The sequence below is a fragment of the Mus caroli genome, unplaced genomic scaffold, assembly GCF_978045245.1.
Source record: "Mus caroli unplaced genomic scaffold, Mus_caroli_1 scaffold_18, whole genome shotgun sequence".
Taxonomy (NCBI): Eukaryota; Metazoa; Chordata; class Mammalia; order Rodentia; family Muridae; genus Mus; species Mus caroli.
In genome coordinates, this window is record NW_028227273.1 from 44,309,866 (window position 1) to 44,326,103 (window position 16,238).

General features: G+C 45.7%; 1 protein-coding gene and 1 long non-coding RNA gene across 4 annotated transcripts; both read right to left on the reverse strand.

The window, feature by feature from the left end:
• Positions 1-359: 359 nt before the first annotated feature.
• Positions 360-10,932, reverse strand: LOC110284168 (uncharacterized). Of its 3 annotated transcripts, none has more exons than XR_015045907.1 (5): positions 9,710-10,932; positions 8,876-9,030; positions 5,033-5,159; positions 1,488-1,688; positions 360-1,298 (listed from the first exon to the last, which is right to left on the reverse strand). It is a non-coding gene; the product is annotated as an uncharacterized LOC110284168 (long non-coding RNA). The 3 variants fall into 3 exon arrangements; XR_015045906.1 differs by having other exon boundaries at positions 8,876-9,114; XR_002376903.3 differs by having other exon boundaries at positions 8,876-10,932.
• A 599-nt stretch (positions 10,933-11,531) lies between these two features.
• On the reverse strand, positions 11,532-12,029 carry LOC110312268 (large ribosomal subunit protein P1). The gene has a single exon (XM_085832681.1). It carries the CDS (start codon positions 11,918-11,920, stop codon positions 11,576-11,578), a length of 345 nt encoding a protein of 114 aa, XP_085688807.1. The 5' UTR covers positions 11,921-12,029; the 3' UTR covers positions 11,532-11,575.
• Between the last annotated feature and the right edge of the window lie 4,209 nt (positions 12,030-16,238).

Genomic DNA, 16,238 nt, shown 5'->3' on the forward strand with positions numbered 1-16,238 from the left:
TTTGGCAGTACTATTCAGGCCTGTGAATCATTCTAGGTCTGCCTTCCCACCACTGATTAGCTGAAGAAAATTCATCCACGTCATAATGACCCTCCTCTATCACCATAATCACATAATTTCAGAAGCTACTGAGAAGGCAAAGCAAGTACATTGTTGAGGCTTCAGAGAAGCCTGTGACTTAAGCCACCTTGGCTATGTTTAGGACTTTTGAGGGCTTCCTTAAGTGAATCCTATCTAGGAAATGGTTTGGAGCCTTTTGTTTTTAGACACAGTACAAACTCCAGTTGAAATATTTAAATTTTTTTGGATGATGTGTTTGAGCCAAAAATTTCTCTTACAAATGTCTCTGAGAATTAAAATTAAAGGAGCCCAAAGATTAATTTTTATTAAATGTCAAACCTTCAAATGTCATTGAAATATTGGAAATCTACATAGCAACATTACAAAGTTTGATCACAATTCTTCTCTTAGCTATACAGGGCTGTTAGACTAAAAAACAAACAAGAACAGGTGTGTGTGTGTGGGGGAGACGGGTGTGTTTGTGTGTGTGTGGTATGAGTGTGTATTTGTGTGTGTGTGTGGTATGTGTGGTGTGTGTTTGTGAGTGTATGTTATGGGTGTGCTTATATGTGGTGTGTGTATGTGTGTGTGGTATGTGTGTGTGTGTGGTATGGGTGTGTTTATGTGTATGTGTGGTATGTATGTATGGTATGTGTGTGTATGGTGTGTGTGTTTGCGTGTGTGTGTGTAATAGGGTATAGACTAAATAAAAAATAAAGTCTACAAAGTGTCACAATTAAACTTTTGTAGGGTTATAGGTCCCATGTCTGTTTCACTACACAGGGCTTGGCTGCTTGGGGAGGCAGGATGCTGGAAGTAGAACGTGCTTATCCTGTAGGGAGGCCCCAAGACACCACTCCAGGGGTGGGTAAGCACAGTCTGGGGTATAGAACAGACAGAGGTAGCTGGGGGGCATCTCTGGGCCTTCGAAGTCCTCAGACATCTGGTTCTCAGGCTCTTGGACATCTAGGCACCACTGGATGCTGAGGAAGAGGTCAGAACAGAGTGGGGACCCCTAGGGCTGGATCTGGCCGGGGCGGGGCGGGGTGGGGTGGGGGAGCTCCAGCTTGTCCAGCTTGTCCCTCAGGAGAGTCCTTGGCTTGACGCCAGTTGGCTTGGGCTTGGCTTGGTGGCAGTCATGGCTGGGAGCACAGAGAGGTGTACTACAGGAGACTAGACAGCTGCTCTATAGGTGAAGTCCGAGGAAGTCCATGGTTTTAAGGCGTTTATTGTCATGGCTGAAAGTAGATGAGTAAAACTGTACCCTACTTCTCAGGGAGGAGTGTCTTTTATGGGGAGGAGTGTCTGGGAAGGAAAGCTTATTGGCTAAGCACTTCAGGCCTTTAGCTAACTCATTAAAATGGAGATCTGTCTTGAGCCTACCCACAGGTCATGTTCTCTACCTGTGGAGGGGCTTGGGGCATTACCTGTATGTGACCGATGACCACAAATCTATTGAGGGCTGCGGCTTGTGACAGGGGCCTGGTGTCCAGGAACAGGTGAAACGCCTACCATCCCTTCAAGGTCTCTGGGGTTTCAAGCCTTAGCTCAACCAGGGACCAAGCTGCCTTTCGTGGTCCCACAGACTTTCATAATTGCTCAAGTTCAGACTCACTACAAGAAGACATCTAAGAAAACAGAGATGGGGTTAGGTGCATATGGATACCTAGAAACTGAACACTTGGAAGGTGAAGGCAGAAGAATCAAGGGTTCACTGTTATCTTTAGCTTGAGTTCAAGACTGCATGAGATCCTGTCTCAAACACACATTCACATGAAGGCCCAGTCTAAGAATTGTCTAGAGCTGCTTTAACAGTTAGGCATTCTGAAGTCCTGTTCTTGGAGACAAATGTCTCATAAACAAATGCTCATCTGACTTCATTCCCTAATTTCTTTCACCAGCTTTGGGTGAACTGCAGACATTCTATAGCAGCTTGTGTCCCATGGGCGAAGGATGCTTTGATGAATGGATACATTCAGTAGGTTCCTGAAATGTGGTGCGTGCTGATTCTCTTTCAAACAATGAAACAAACTTTTCAGAAAAGTGTCTTCTACATAGTTATAAAAAAAAAAAAAAGATGCACGAGGCAATGAAAGTTGCTGGAAACTATAACACAGATGGTCCCCAACTTACGATGGTTCATCTTTTTCAAAGCACGTGATATGCAAAGGGCAACTTTCTCAAAAGGCTGGGCAGCTGTAGCAAGCTGCAGCTCCCTGTCTGCTGTGCATTCATGTAGGCTAAGCTAGGGAGATCAGGGCTAGGGTGGTAGGTGCGCGTTGATGTATTTTCAGTCTATGTTGCGTTGACTGAGATGTAAGTGACTTGTAAATTAAGCAGTATCAGCACTGTAAATCAAACATGTGTCCCAAACTTCTGTTATATCTCACCACCAGCAGCTCTCATAAACTCTAAAACCTACTAGTAGATGAACTCCAGTAATTGAATATAATCTATAAAATAAGAAATTGGATGTGGCTCTACTTAATATTACTTTTTCTTCAGCTTGAATATCTTTCAAACCTGAAATTTGAGTTGGCAACTGTCCCTTTGGATATTTATCCACAGGAGCTGAAAACATATGTCCATCAAACCCTGCACAGTGATATGTCTGTCAGCTATTTGCTTCATTTCCCACATGCACTTTGCGAGGTGTATCCAGACAATGGGATAATGGGATACCACTCTACTGTAAAAACTATCAAGTTGTGGGAAGGCCATGGAGAAAAATACACATACACACATATATGTATATATACACACACTCATATATATAGAGCCATGCCTAAGACCCTTCAGGAGGAGTCCTTAGATGGTATAAGGATCCTGGGCCAATGTAAGCCTAGAAGTGTCATCATTCACTCCAATGGATCTTGAGGACCATTGAGGAAGGGTCCTTGGCTGCATAGTGACTTTCCTTTCTCATCCTTGTCCCCTCCTCCTCCTAGGATTTGGCCAGAAATCCTCACAACAAATCCTGTTCAGAAGGGAAAGCCTCCCTTAGCACACGCAGGGACTGGAGATGCACCGTGCTCCTGTACTGAAGATTCACTGTGTTCCTCCAAAGGTCACCACCATCAGCCCGCAGGGTTTTGTCTTGCAGAGTCTTTCGACCTGGCAAAGCCCCAGCTTACAGGCCAAGGCCATTTATAGGTATGAGCCCTGGGGTGCAAGAGTCAAGGAAGTTCAAACAGACCTCCTGACTACCTGAGCCAGAGGGCTGGAACAAGTGCTCCTAAGGCTGGCAGAAGCCTCTCCTCCCTCTGTTCTTCAGGGAACAGTTAGCTTTGGTTTGAGGTAACCTCAAAGGAAAAACAATCTGGTGTGTGATAAGCCTCTCTGGCCCTGGGCAGAAAAAGGAGGGCCTCTCAGACCTGGACTCCAATTAAGCAAGGGCAGGCTGTCCTGTGGGTTAGGTTGATCTACAGCCCATGTGTTTAAGGGGCAGAAACTTCAGCCAAAGGAGGACACCTGGAAAATCTTCTAGGAGAATTCTAAATAAGCAGAGGACCTTGTTCTGGGGGGATCTAAAGAACAGAGAAGCAATATTGCAAGCTTAAAGCACTTCCAACCGCACCTCCACAGGCAAACCCAGCTCAATTGGAAGCGTTCATTTGCATTAGAATAGTCATGAATATTCAAGAGTCAGCGGTGTTTCAGATCCATTGTCTGTGCCTGGCACTTTCATCTTCCCCTTGAAAAGCAGATCAGGGGTTTTCAAGAAAGGTGGGCTGGACTAGTCTTTGCACTGCCTGGCAGCAAAGGTGATTATTTTGTTTCTAAATATTAAAAAAAGAAAGAAGCTCAGTCAGTGTGAAATCTTTTCTTTTTTGTTCTAGTCGGGCTAAGGATCCTGCTCTCCAACTTGACCTAGAGACTCCATGCTACCGCGGCTGGGGCTGGGCAGAGTTCTGGCTTACAACTCCTGCCTGCATCTCTGTCCCTCCGGTTTCCTGTCTCCTTAGACACTACTGAGGAGTCAGACCCTTGTCACCCTCCTGACTTAAGACAACGGTCTTGTGGGCTTTGTCACCCACCAGAAGGGATCCTCTTCTGGCTGACTGGTCCCTGCTGTTCAGATGTGTTCAAGATCCATTCCAACCATGTTTACCCGAGCTGTGGGCCAATCAGCTTTCTTTTTCTTGATCTAAGTTGACCAACCCAAAATCATTGGAGGAGAGTCTGACCTATACCACAAAAAACGTTTAAAAACCCAGGCCCTCTGATTGGATTTTACTCTCTTCTCTGCTCTTTGGGACTCTTTTCTCTCAATGTACAATGTGTTTTGTTCTCTATCTCCTCTCTCTCTCTCTCTCTCTTTCTTTATAATTAAGTCTGTTGCAGCCTGAGGTTCCCCTGCCTTAGTTCTATAATTGGCAGAGAAAATGTACCAGATCAAGACCCTAAGCAGTAACCCTATTGTGGGTATGACTATGTTCCATGGACCGTGTACTACATAGGATTTAGGGGACCCCTGCCACAGTTCTAGGACCCTAGGTAAGTATCCTTTGGGCAAGTCATTGGCCATTACATTAGCACCTTCACATTCAACAACTGTTTTAATATTCTGCACTCCTATTGGTCAAATCGACTCGTGTGCATCACGCTTCCTATCTTACATGAAAGGCCTTTGAATTTCTGGAGGCAAAAAACAGAGCTGTGGCCAAATCCGGAGCTGTACACCAAAGCCTTCTCTACTAGAAAACAACACAATCCTTTGATTCTTAGATTATCTTAGGTGGTTTTTATGTAATAAGAATAAGCACCATTTGCATAAATTAATAAAAGAAGGCTCACAGGTCCACCATTGACTGAGGTGACTGACTCTAGCTTCATTGCTAAAGTTCACCTTCCCCAACATTTCTTCCTTACGCTCCAAACTGGCCCACATGTCTCCAACAGGCATGCGGTCAGCTATGAGAGAGGTAGAGCCAAGAAGGTCACAGAGGTAATGAGGGGTGTGTGCCTCTACCTCACCACGCTCCAGCTGCAGCTCTTTCTACTGTTTTATGTGACAAAGATTTGATGATATCTTTTTGAGGCTGTCAGAGGAACCGGTGTGATGGCAATTCAGCAGTGAAGTCATGGTTACGAGTGTCCTAAAAAAAAAAAAAAAAAAAAAAAAGCAAAGTGACTACGTGGGAAGTCTCTTACCTATTCTTGCAGTTATTTCTGTCTTCGATTTGCAAGATAAAAGCTGAGCACCTTTCCACCTACTCTGTACTCTATAATCTTCCTGTTTACTCAGAGGCATCTTCAGAATTGTCTTTGGATCCTAACAAAGGATCAGTTGAATGTGGGTTCTGGGCAAGGACTTTAGAGATCTCTTACCCTAGAGAATCCATCCACCCAAGAGATAGGGCTATTCAAATGAATGTTTATATGAACCAGGAATTTTAAAACGAGACAGAACGTATGTTGCTACCAGTGCTACACGTGAAATTAAAGGGAAGAGTTCAAGATGGGACAAGCATGGAACTGGACACATTGCCCCGTGGGAGGACAGAAGAGAAACTGTGATGCTAAAGTTATTTTTTAAGTTTAAATTATTGTACTTAAGAGATCAATAAAACAAACACGCCTCTAACCAGAAAGCTGCACTTGCCCAAGGACAAATGACTTTCTGAAATGCTGGGGGCTGCTGTTGGTGTGAAATAACAAGCTTGGTTGCCCCAACTGCCCAGGACGCCTTTGATTGCACATAGGCAGGAAGGATGTCAGGATGTATGCTTGACTCTGATTGGACAAAGACAGGAAGTACGTAGCCTTGTTTTCGCCTTTAGCCTATGACTAAAGTAGTTTAGGACAGACTCTGAATCCTGGGTAAGAACCTGACCAGTGGCCATCGTCCTGGCCGGTATTTAATAAAGCTTGTTTCAAATTTGGCTTTGAAATTGTAGTAGAGGTCTTATTCTCACCTGGTAGAATTAATATTTTCTGAAGGTCCAGTGAGATCAGACCACCCACTCAAGTTCTAAAGATGAAATTTCACTCTGGGATTCTGGAGCTGAAGGGCCATGCAATGAGCGTAGTTTAAAAAATGCCTTTTAGACATGTAAAAGTAGCTTAGTCAGGATCCCCACTACACCCAAGGCTGCACCTGATAATGAGCATTCAGTGATATTACTCGCTCAAGATAACCAGATGCAGCCCTAGAACCCCGTGAGGCCCACTGCACAGTATATCAGCAGAGACCAAGAGCAAAGCTCTGGAGAGAAGCCAGCTTGATCTGCCCAGTGACTGAAGAGTATTCCCCAGGATCCTGACCCTTGAATCAGGGACTTTTGCTAGAGACTGGACCTTGGGGAGATATGCTTAGGACTGTCGTTAAGCATTTAGAGTGTGAACATTATGTGATGACCCTCAGCATAATAAAATATAACTTGTGCCACAGTAAGTTGAAATGTAACTTATTCACAATGAAAAGCCTTTTTAGCCTACTGTATAGGTTTTCAAGGTTAAACCAAAATCTAGTAACTAAAGATGAAGTTTGTTTAGCTCAGATATCCTTAACATTACAGTCCTCAAACTCTCCAGGGATCTTCTGAATATGGCATTTAAAATGTTTAATGGAAACAGTTTCCCATGGAAGACAGAAATGTCAGCTCCTAGTGGTGACTCTAAAGTTTCTAAAGAAGAGTATGGGGCAGATGAGGCTCCCTGGATTGTGACAACCCTGGCTACTGGACAAAACTGTTCCATGTATCACCTGTCACCAGGACCCTGCCCAAACTGTGGACAAGATAGCCGCACTTTGTCTAGACAAGGCATGCCAGTCCTCCAAGTTCTTCCTCCACAGAAAAAGTCTCTCAGATCTTGTGTCTGGTGGCCAAAGACCGATGTTACCCAACTAAGATGAGACCTCTGCCCCCAACTAAGCCATGGAGACCATGGAAGCCCAGGGGAGCCATCTAGGTAGTGGACTAGGCTTTGTCTTTTACTTGATCTGTAGACCATTTGGACTATATATCTTTCTATAATTTCTCCTTCGCAGATCTCCAATGGCTTGGGTGACTAGGCTATCTGTAGCTTTGTAAGTTTCACAGCAGCAGACAACCAGCTCTTTCCCCCAAGCCTGCAGCTACTTTCCTAGTTCATTTTGAAAGGCCTCCATTTCGGGGAGGCCCTTGCTCAAGTCGCAGGATGAGCCGACGCCCCAATAACTCAAGAGAAACCGTTCTTGGGGTTTATTCTCATGAGGTTTATTCAGGAATCAGCATGCTGAGGCCGAGCTCATAACCCACACAGGGGTAGAGGAGACCGACCCCCAGCAGTTGCAGTCGAGGGTTTTAAAAGAATAAACTGCAAAGTGAGGGGAGGATAAGCCCACAAAGAATAGGGAAGCTGAGTAAACATCGTAAAAATGGGGATGGTGAATTACAGCTCATCTCTCAAGGAAAGGTTACAGGCTATCTTTGGCAAACATTCTTGGTCCCTTACACTATGGGTCAGGTGCCTGGGTGGGTCACCCAGTGGTCATCGTTCTCTCAGGCTGAAGGCGAAAGAACAAAGAATTCCATGCTGGACTTGGTTTCTAGGGGTCTAAAAACACATTGAATTGGGGTCTTACATTCCCCACTCCTTCTAGTAAATAGTTCTAATCATAGAACTAGAAAAATTAAACCTCTAACTCAGTACAGCCCGCATCAGCCTGTTCTACTTTTTGATATTGTTGGCTTAGCCTAAGAACCTGTACAACACTGACCTGCTGTCTGACGAAAGCCATTATCTTGTTAATTATGCAGGGGCCTATAGTAAATAAAAGAAGCAAAACTAATAAGGGGTCCATGAGGGCAGATAGTAAAGTAGTCATCCATGGGGATTTTGTGAACCAACCTTCAAACCAACTTTCATTAGCTTCTTGCTCTCGTCTTCATTTTTCTAACCTTTCTCTAATGTTGGCCATAGAGTCTCTAACAATAGCACATTTGCATAGCAGGTTCCAGCAATGGTCAGGGTGGGTCAGGGTGACTTTCTTTGAACGAACACTCCCTGAACCCAGGAAGCAGGCAGGTGGAGAAATGTCGCTGTTTTATGATTAGCATAACTTGGAGCATTGAGTCACAAAGGTCACATTCTCAAGCCTGGGCCTAAAGGCCTAGAATTTTTTTTTTTTCATTCCCCACTTCTACTTGTTAGTAGTTCTAATCTTAGAACTAGACACTATCTTCTCCCCGACTCACTTGATCCTTTAGGGCATGGTACTGTTGTCTCAAAACTAAAAGCTGCCCTGCACTAATTCTTGCTCTCCAACACACATGGACCTATAATTAAAAGCAGAAGCAGAGTCAAAATCAAAAGGGCTCCCTTAAAAATAGAAATTAGGGTGGTCAAGTGTACAAGATAAGGGCCTTTCCACCAAATCTCAAGGTTTTCGGCATGGTGGCGTCTAATGTACACTGAATCTCTAACTTGGAAGCAATGTGGGGCTTGCAGGTCTCCTTCTCTTGAGTAGGCTTTCTGGAGCTGCTTCCATGCTCGCTGTCTCACCCACTTGAGCACCTTGAGCCTAGAGACAAAGGCTGGGAAAGCAGCATGTCAGCACTATGTACAGCTATTTTTACTAGTGGAGCGCCCCTCCCTATAGAGTAATTTATAGGGGGGTCAGTCCAAACTGTCCAGGGGTGTTTCTAACCCTGAAGAGCACAAAGGGTAGGAGGGCTATCCAATCATTAGCGCCAGTCTCCACTGTCAATTTGGTAAGGGTCTCTTTAATGGTTTTATTCATCCTCTCTACCTGTCTTGAGCTTTGGAGCTTGTATGCACAATGTAACTTCTAATCAATCCCCAGTATCTTGACCAGTCCCTGACTTACCTGGGCAACAAAGGCAGGTCCATTATCAGACCCGATTACCTTGGGTATCTCCAATCTTGGGAAGATTTCTTCTAGGATCTTTTTGGTCATCACATTGGCCATCTCAGTCATGGTAGGAAAAGCTTCTACTCAGCTTGAAAAGGTGTCTACAAACACTAATAAGTACTTGTTACCATACTTGGCTGGCTTCCCCTCAGTCTTCTCTCAGGAGGCATTCTGGAAGGATGAGCATTAACCAGCTGGCAAGGCACACAAAGTTTGACGACCGAGTCAGCCACTCCTGGTAATCTCAGAACATGATAAGGGGATGTTCTAACCAGTCTCTGCAGATGTTTAGCTCTTAGGTGGGTTGGACGATCCATCTGTTGGACATATTCTAGTCCTTTTTGTAGGGTAGGATCTCCTTCCCTTCTTAGGTTTAGCAAGTCCCCTCTTGGACCCCAGAGAACTGGTCTATCTTTTTATTTCTTGCCAGTCTTCCAGGGTGTACTGCCGCTTGGGTCCTGGGTTTTGGACTTTTCTGCTACAGGCAGAAGGTTAACACTCTGGGCTGCCTGCTTGGTGGTTAGGTCTGTCATCTGATTCCCTTTAGCCATAGCATCTTAGGCCTTTCTCTGCAGATGTCAACAGCCCCCTTTGTCTGTATATTGCTCCGTGCCCTGGCAAAAGTATACCTGCTGTCAGTGTAAATGTTGATAGACTTCCTGTTTGCCATTCGTAGAGCTTGTATCAAAGCCACAAGTTTGGCTTTCTGGGCTGAAGTCCCTTCAGGGAGGCTGCTGGCCTAGATCACTTGCTTTCTGTCCACCACTGCTGCCCCCGCCTTCAGCTTACCTTCAACTACGAAGCTACTGCCATTCTTGTATCAGCTCTGACTCCCAGGCCAAGGCTGATCCTTCAGATCATTTGAGTACCAGCTTCCTCTGCCAGATGTCAGCGTAGGGATGAGTAGGTGAAGAGTGAGCAGTCTTGGGCAGTAGGGTAAAGGGTTTGAGGACAGCAGGGGGAGCGAAGGTCACTCATTCAGTCAACAAAAGGCTCTGATAATGTGTCATACGAGGTCATTCATCGGTCAGGGGGCTGTTGGTTGCTTTCAAGAGTGTGGGGTGCCACTACAGTTATTTACTGTCCCAGAGTGAGCTTATCAGCATCCTTGACAAGTAGAACTATGACAGCAATAGCTTTTAGGCAAAAAACCACCCGCTGGCAACAGGTTCTAACTTCTTCAAAGGCTTTCTGGTGATCTGGAGTCCACACAAACACCTCCCCTTCCTTGGTTAGTGGGTACAATGGGGCAGCTAAGGTCACAAAACCCAGGTATCCAGAGCCCCCAGAAGCCAGCGGTGTCCAAGAATTCTCTTACTTGCCTTGGTGTAGTTGGGGTGGGGATCTGAGTTACAGTCTTTGTTTTTTCTGGATTCCTTTAGCCACTGCTTCCCATCTCGAAGGGTGTATCTCAAATAAGTAACTTCAGTCTGACACAGCTGGGCCTTTTTAGCTGAGGCTCGGTATCCCAACTCACTTAATTCTGTTAAGTACATTGGTCTTCTGTTGCCCAGGTTCCCTATCTGTCTAGGTCCTGGCTCTTTTTTTTTCCTCTTACCACTGCGGCCAAGATTCTAGCCAAATTTCTCTCTTGTCTACGAACCCTCCTGTTCTCTTTCTTCTGCCTCCCACCTCTCTCTCTCTCTCTCTCTCTCTCTCTCTCTCTCTCTCTCTCTCTCTCTCTTTCTCTCTCTCTCGAAATATACCTTCTCTTACCTTAGCCAAATTAGTGGGCTGTTTTGAGGAACCTTGGAGACCAGAGCCTGGCGATAGATTTCAAGCTCTCCCTACCTTTAGCCTTGTTGTAATCCCAACCAGGGCAAGTCAAAGGGAATCCCATGTCGATCTCATTTTGCAGCTGTGTAGGCTGCCCGTCAGCTCCCGGGATATTTTTCTAGCCTCTAACAGAATTCTCTTGCTCTTAAGTTGTGAAGAGTGACTGCAACACCTGCTGACAATTATCCCAAGTAGGCTGATGAGAGAACATAAGGGACTCCACCAACACTGTGAGGCATTGGGGATCCTCTGAGAAAAGGGGGTGGTTAGTTTTCTAGTTATAAAGGTCAGCAGAGGAAATGGCCAGAACTGAAGGGGTTGAAGGTTGGACGGGTCCACTGGAGTCCATCTGGACTCTGCACTCTCCAGCTCAGTGTACCCCCAGGGAGTCTGCTGCCATGGCCGCTCCTGGGAAGTGCGGGCCCCCTGGCCTTGCCCTCTCCCCTCCCCTCTGCCTGTCCTGCGGGGCATGAGGTGTGTGTGTGTGTGGGGGGTATCCTGGGACCTCTGTGTCAGTGTTCCCCCCACCCCGCTCCCTGCCACCCTCCCCCTCCCTGCTGGGTTCACCCCCCCCTCCGGGCTGTGGTTCTCTGAGCACCTCAGGCAGGTGCCTAGCAGTTGACTTAGAACTGGTGTGGACCAGGAGAATCCCACTGTTTAATTAAAACAAAGCATCCCGAAGGCCTGCGGCTGGTGTTGAGGCTGTGGATAAGGGGGAGGTAGTGGACTAGGCCACCCAGGAGGCTTCATAGATTTTGGGGGGAGCCAACGGATTAGCTGGTGGCTCTGATTCGGGAGAAGCCTTCACTTTCTTTTTTTTTTTTTTTTCTTTTTTTTTAACAGGTTCAGCTCTTTATTGGCCAACTTAACAAAAGCAGTTTAGTCAAAAAGACCAAAGCCCATGTCATCTTCAGACTCCTCAGACTCTTCCTTCTTTGCTTCCACTTTCTTCTCCTCAGCTGGGGCGGCAGCAGTGGATGGAGCAGCACCACCAGCAGGCGCAGCTCCAGCTGCTGGAGCAGGCCCACCAGCCCCTACATTGCAGATGAGGCTCCCAATGTTGACATTGGCCAGAGCCTTGGCAAACAAGCCAGGCCAGAAAGGTTCAACGCTGACACCAGCTGCTTTAATGAGGGCATTGATCTTATCCTCCGTGACCGTCACCTCATCGTCGTGCAGGATGAGGGCGGAGTAGATGCAAGCGAGCTCGGAGACGGAAGCCATGCTGTACACTGCCGGCACGGCACGGTGCTAGTCGCCGGATGAAGTGAGGGCCTCACCCCAACGCGGCCTTAGCTCCCTCGGAAGGACCAAGCACCTTGGCGGCAGCTGAGGAAAAGGAAGCCTTCACTTTCAATTTCTCTTGTAACACCAGAGCACAACCACAATTTTGGGAAGCAAAACCCAGTTTTAACAGTGTAAACAATCTATTCTCTTTAAAAATCAACAACAAAAACATTACTTGCTACAAATCTTGGCTGCCTGTTCCTGCACACAATTGCAAGAAGGTGCAGCCCCCAATACTTCAAATAGACACTGCCCTAAATCCTATCTTTTATAAGTCTGGTTTCTAGCATAAGAATTACATAGAGTATTACCCAATTTAGGTGTATCTTTAGAGACCTGTTTCCTAAGGTTGTCTCATGCTGCATGTTGTAGTTCTAAATTACTCCAACCCAGAGTTACCAGTTTTAAGCCAACTTTCTGTTACCAATGGTACAAATTTTTAATCATAACCAATAACTTAGGAGCCAATAATCTATAACCAAGACATATAAAACATATTTATGCCTTTAAAACTATTCAGAAACAAAAATGAAATGGCTGCATACATTTACTTATTTAAACCAAACAAAATTCTTAATTTTTTTAGCTGTAATTTCAAGAGAGGAGCTCTTTGTTACCTGATGAATCCAATAATCACAAGCACAGAGATTTTTGTAGGAAAAACAGCCATCAGTTCCCTTACCATAGAACTTGAAAAGCTGCTGGTCCCTTTAAGAGCAGCGTTCACAATCAGCTCCTAGCAGGGCTTCTCCAGCCACACTAGACTCCTAACTACAGGTGCAGGGCTCCAAAGACAAAGTGATACTGTTTATTTATTTTTTCTTTTTCTCTTTCATGGGTTTTTGGAAGGCCAGGACTCGGGAGCCTGGCTTCTGCTGGCATACCCAAGGCTTGACCCAAGAGGTGGAAGATTCCGGACCAGGTCTTGTCATTACTGTAATGTATGGCTGTTGGTGAGGGTGAGATCCTGGTCCTTCCTGAAAGATAATGGCTTAGTCAAGTCAAAAGCTCCCTCTAGTGGCCAGTCAACGTCAAAAGTTGACCACTCAGAGGCACAAAAAGTCCGCCAAGGTCCTTTCTTGATCTTCACAGAGAGGTTATGGGCTCTAGTCCTAACTTCAGTCCAATGGTTAAGAGTCAAACTGGGGGAGGGGCGTCATAGTCTGTCTCATCGTCTTAGTCACAAAGAACACAAACAGCACACAAATTGTCAACAAACACAAAGACCAAAACCAGACAAATGACCCAGAGGGTCGCTGAATCAGACTGCTGTTTCACAACAGGAGGGTTACAGTACCACTACTGACATACAGATGGAACGGAGGTCCCCCAGACAGAACAGAGGTTCCTACAGAGGAGACGGAGGTCTCCACAGATGGGACAAAGGTCTCCACAGATGGGACAAAGGTCCCCACAGATGGGACAAAGGTCACCACAGACAGGACAAAGGTCCCTACACATGGGACGAAGGTCCCTACAGACAGGGCGTCCCCCAGGGCAATTTTTAAACCGGATCAGGCTGATCAGTATAAACTCAGGTGGATCAGAATTCAAAACTCAGGTGATCAGAATAAACTCAGACGGATCCAAACTCAGGCTGTGCCATCCTTCAGAAGCAAAGGACGAGACATAAACAAACAAACCAACACAAGAAGCACACGTTCATTACAGAAAACAGACACTCAGAACAGAGACTCCGGCCAGCATGCACACATTCCAGAGGGCATCCCCATACCTGCAAGTCGGTTCTCGGGTGTGAGGGGTGGTTGCAATTTTTGGCCAATGCATCAGTGGCAGAATTCCTTTTTGATATCTATAGATAGATTGTGAGCCCTAGTCTTAATTTCAGTCCAATGGTCAAGAGTCAGTCCAAGGGGAGTGCTAATGGTCTGTCCCATCATCCGAGTCACATACAGGGAGACAAACAAAACACACAAAAAGATTACAAAGGCCGAAAGAAACCAGGACCCACCTCCTGCAGGAATTCCAACACCAAGAAACAGAATCAGATGGCAGAGTGGGCACAAAAATCTCTCCTCTCTAGGAGGGATTCAGGCTCCAACGCGGCACCCAGATGGGAAATCTCCAGACATCCCTGGAGCTCCCTCCAACCTCCTGGGACATCTCCCAGGGTGGCAGCCAGTTATCCCCTGACACGTCTGTCGATAACCCTTCCTTCCATCTAGGACAAGGAGTTCATTGCTCTCACGAGCACAGACAACTGCAAACGAAAAGTACCGAATTCAGACACAGCCGGCAGACAAAGACATAGACAAAGACAGAATCTTACCTCCAAGAGGGGTCTCCAAGAAATGGGGTGGCCGCAAAATCCTGTGACGAGCCCCCAACTGAAAGACCCCCGTTTCAGGGAGACCCTCGCTCAAGTCCCGGAATAAGCCGATGCCCCCATAACACGAGAGAAACCATTCTTGGGGTTTATTCTCATGAGGTTTATTCAGGAATCAGCATGCTGAGGCTGAGCTCATAACCCACACAGGTGCAGAGGAGATCGAGCCCCAGCAGTTGCAGTCGAGGGTTTTTAAAGAACAAACTGCAAAGTAAGGGGAGGATAAGACCACAAAGAATGGGGAAGCTGAGTAAACATCGTAAGAATGGGGATGGTGAATTACAGCTCATCTCTCAAGGAAAGGTTACAGGCTATCTTTGGCAAACATTCTTGGTCCCTTATACTATGGGTCAGGTGCCTGAGTGGGTCACCCAATGGTCATCGTTCTCTCAGACTGAAGGCAAAAGAACAAAGAACTCCATGCTGGGCTTTGTTTCTAGGGCTCTAAGAAACACATTGAGTTGAGGGTCTTACAATTTCATACACAAAAACCAGGCCTTGTTTTTTCTAAAGCAACTAGATCTCTTATTCAGAAAAAGTAGACAGGTTTGCCTTTCTAATGGGCTTCATACTAAAAGATAAACAGGTTTCAGATGTAACTTTTAACTATTCCTTTATTTAAAGAAATAGTAAAGTATTGCCAGACTGTCTTAACCGGCTAGTTTCCAATAATGACACAGACACTTATTATTTATTAAGGCTAGCCTTATACTTTAGGCTCATTCCCAACTAGCTCATATAACCTAATTAACCCATTTATTCTAATCTACATTCTGCCACGTGGCCCATTATCTCGCACGCACGCACGCACGCACGCGTGCAAGCACACACCTGCAATTCTTTCCCAGAGTTCCCCCTCTCTGTCCAGATGTTCCCCCTTTCCTCTCTTGCCCTGCCATAGGCTGTCAACTCTTTTTTTAAAGCAAACAGTGAGACAAGTGATGCTTCATAAAAATAACAATATCAAAGTCCAGACAGTGCTTAGCACTCAGCTGGTACAGAAATCCACATTTGAATAATACAAAGACAGCCTTGACGCAGCGCACTGGAGATTGTCCCAACAGTAAAGGGCTGCTCTCAGTAATCAGCCACTTGTGTCTTATGGAAACCGATTAAATCGGGGCTCGGGAGGAGGTTATACGTTTATGTTGAGCTATGAGGGTCAAAGAAAGTAATTTCTGGGGATATGAAAGCTTAAGTTATGAAGGTATGAGGAGAAAATTATTTAAGGTATATGAAAATTGAGAAATGTTCAGATTTCTTTCTCCTTCTATGTGTCTGGAATGCTGGGGGCTGTTGGTCATGTAAGATAACAAGCCACAAGTTTTTGCTTCTGCTAACAGGTTTGGTTGCTTCAACTGCACGGGATGTGCTTGATCACAAGTAGGCAGGAGGTACCCCAGGATGCATGCTTGCCCTGATTGGACAAAGACAGGAAGTACATAGCCTTGTGGTTTTTGCCTTATGAGCCTCTGAATAAAGTAGTTCTGACATACTCTGGGATCCTGAGTATGGACCTGATCAGTGTCCATTGTCCTGGCCAGTATTTAATAAAGCTTGCTTCAAATTTGACTTAAAATCTGTGGTTGTGATCTTATGCTGGCCTGCAGGAATTAAAAAAAAAATCGCGTTCCTCCAGTTAGCAGTCCCCAAGGAGGTGGCCCTTATGCTGTACACTGCACAACAGCAACTTGCATATTAGCTTGCTTTCTCCTTCTGATTCCCTTCTTGTTTTATTCAAATGCAAAGTGTACAGCACAGACCCTTGTGTTTGAACAATGGGTCTTCAGGCAGAGGCTCTCTAAGGAAGGTTGTGAAATCTTCTGAGAGTGGTGGCTTGGAGGAGGAAGTAGGTTCATGTGGGGATTGCCTTGAGGTTTGTTATCCTGACTTCTCCTGTTGTTTATT

Excerpts from the sequence above, each read along its gene's own strand:
- LOC110312268 (XM_085832681.1), bottom strand. The coding sequence starts at position 11,920 with ATGGCTTCCGTCTCCGAGCTCGCTTGCATCTACTCCGCCCTCATCCTG.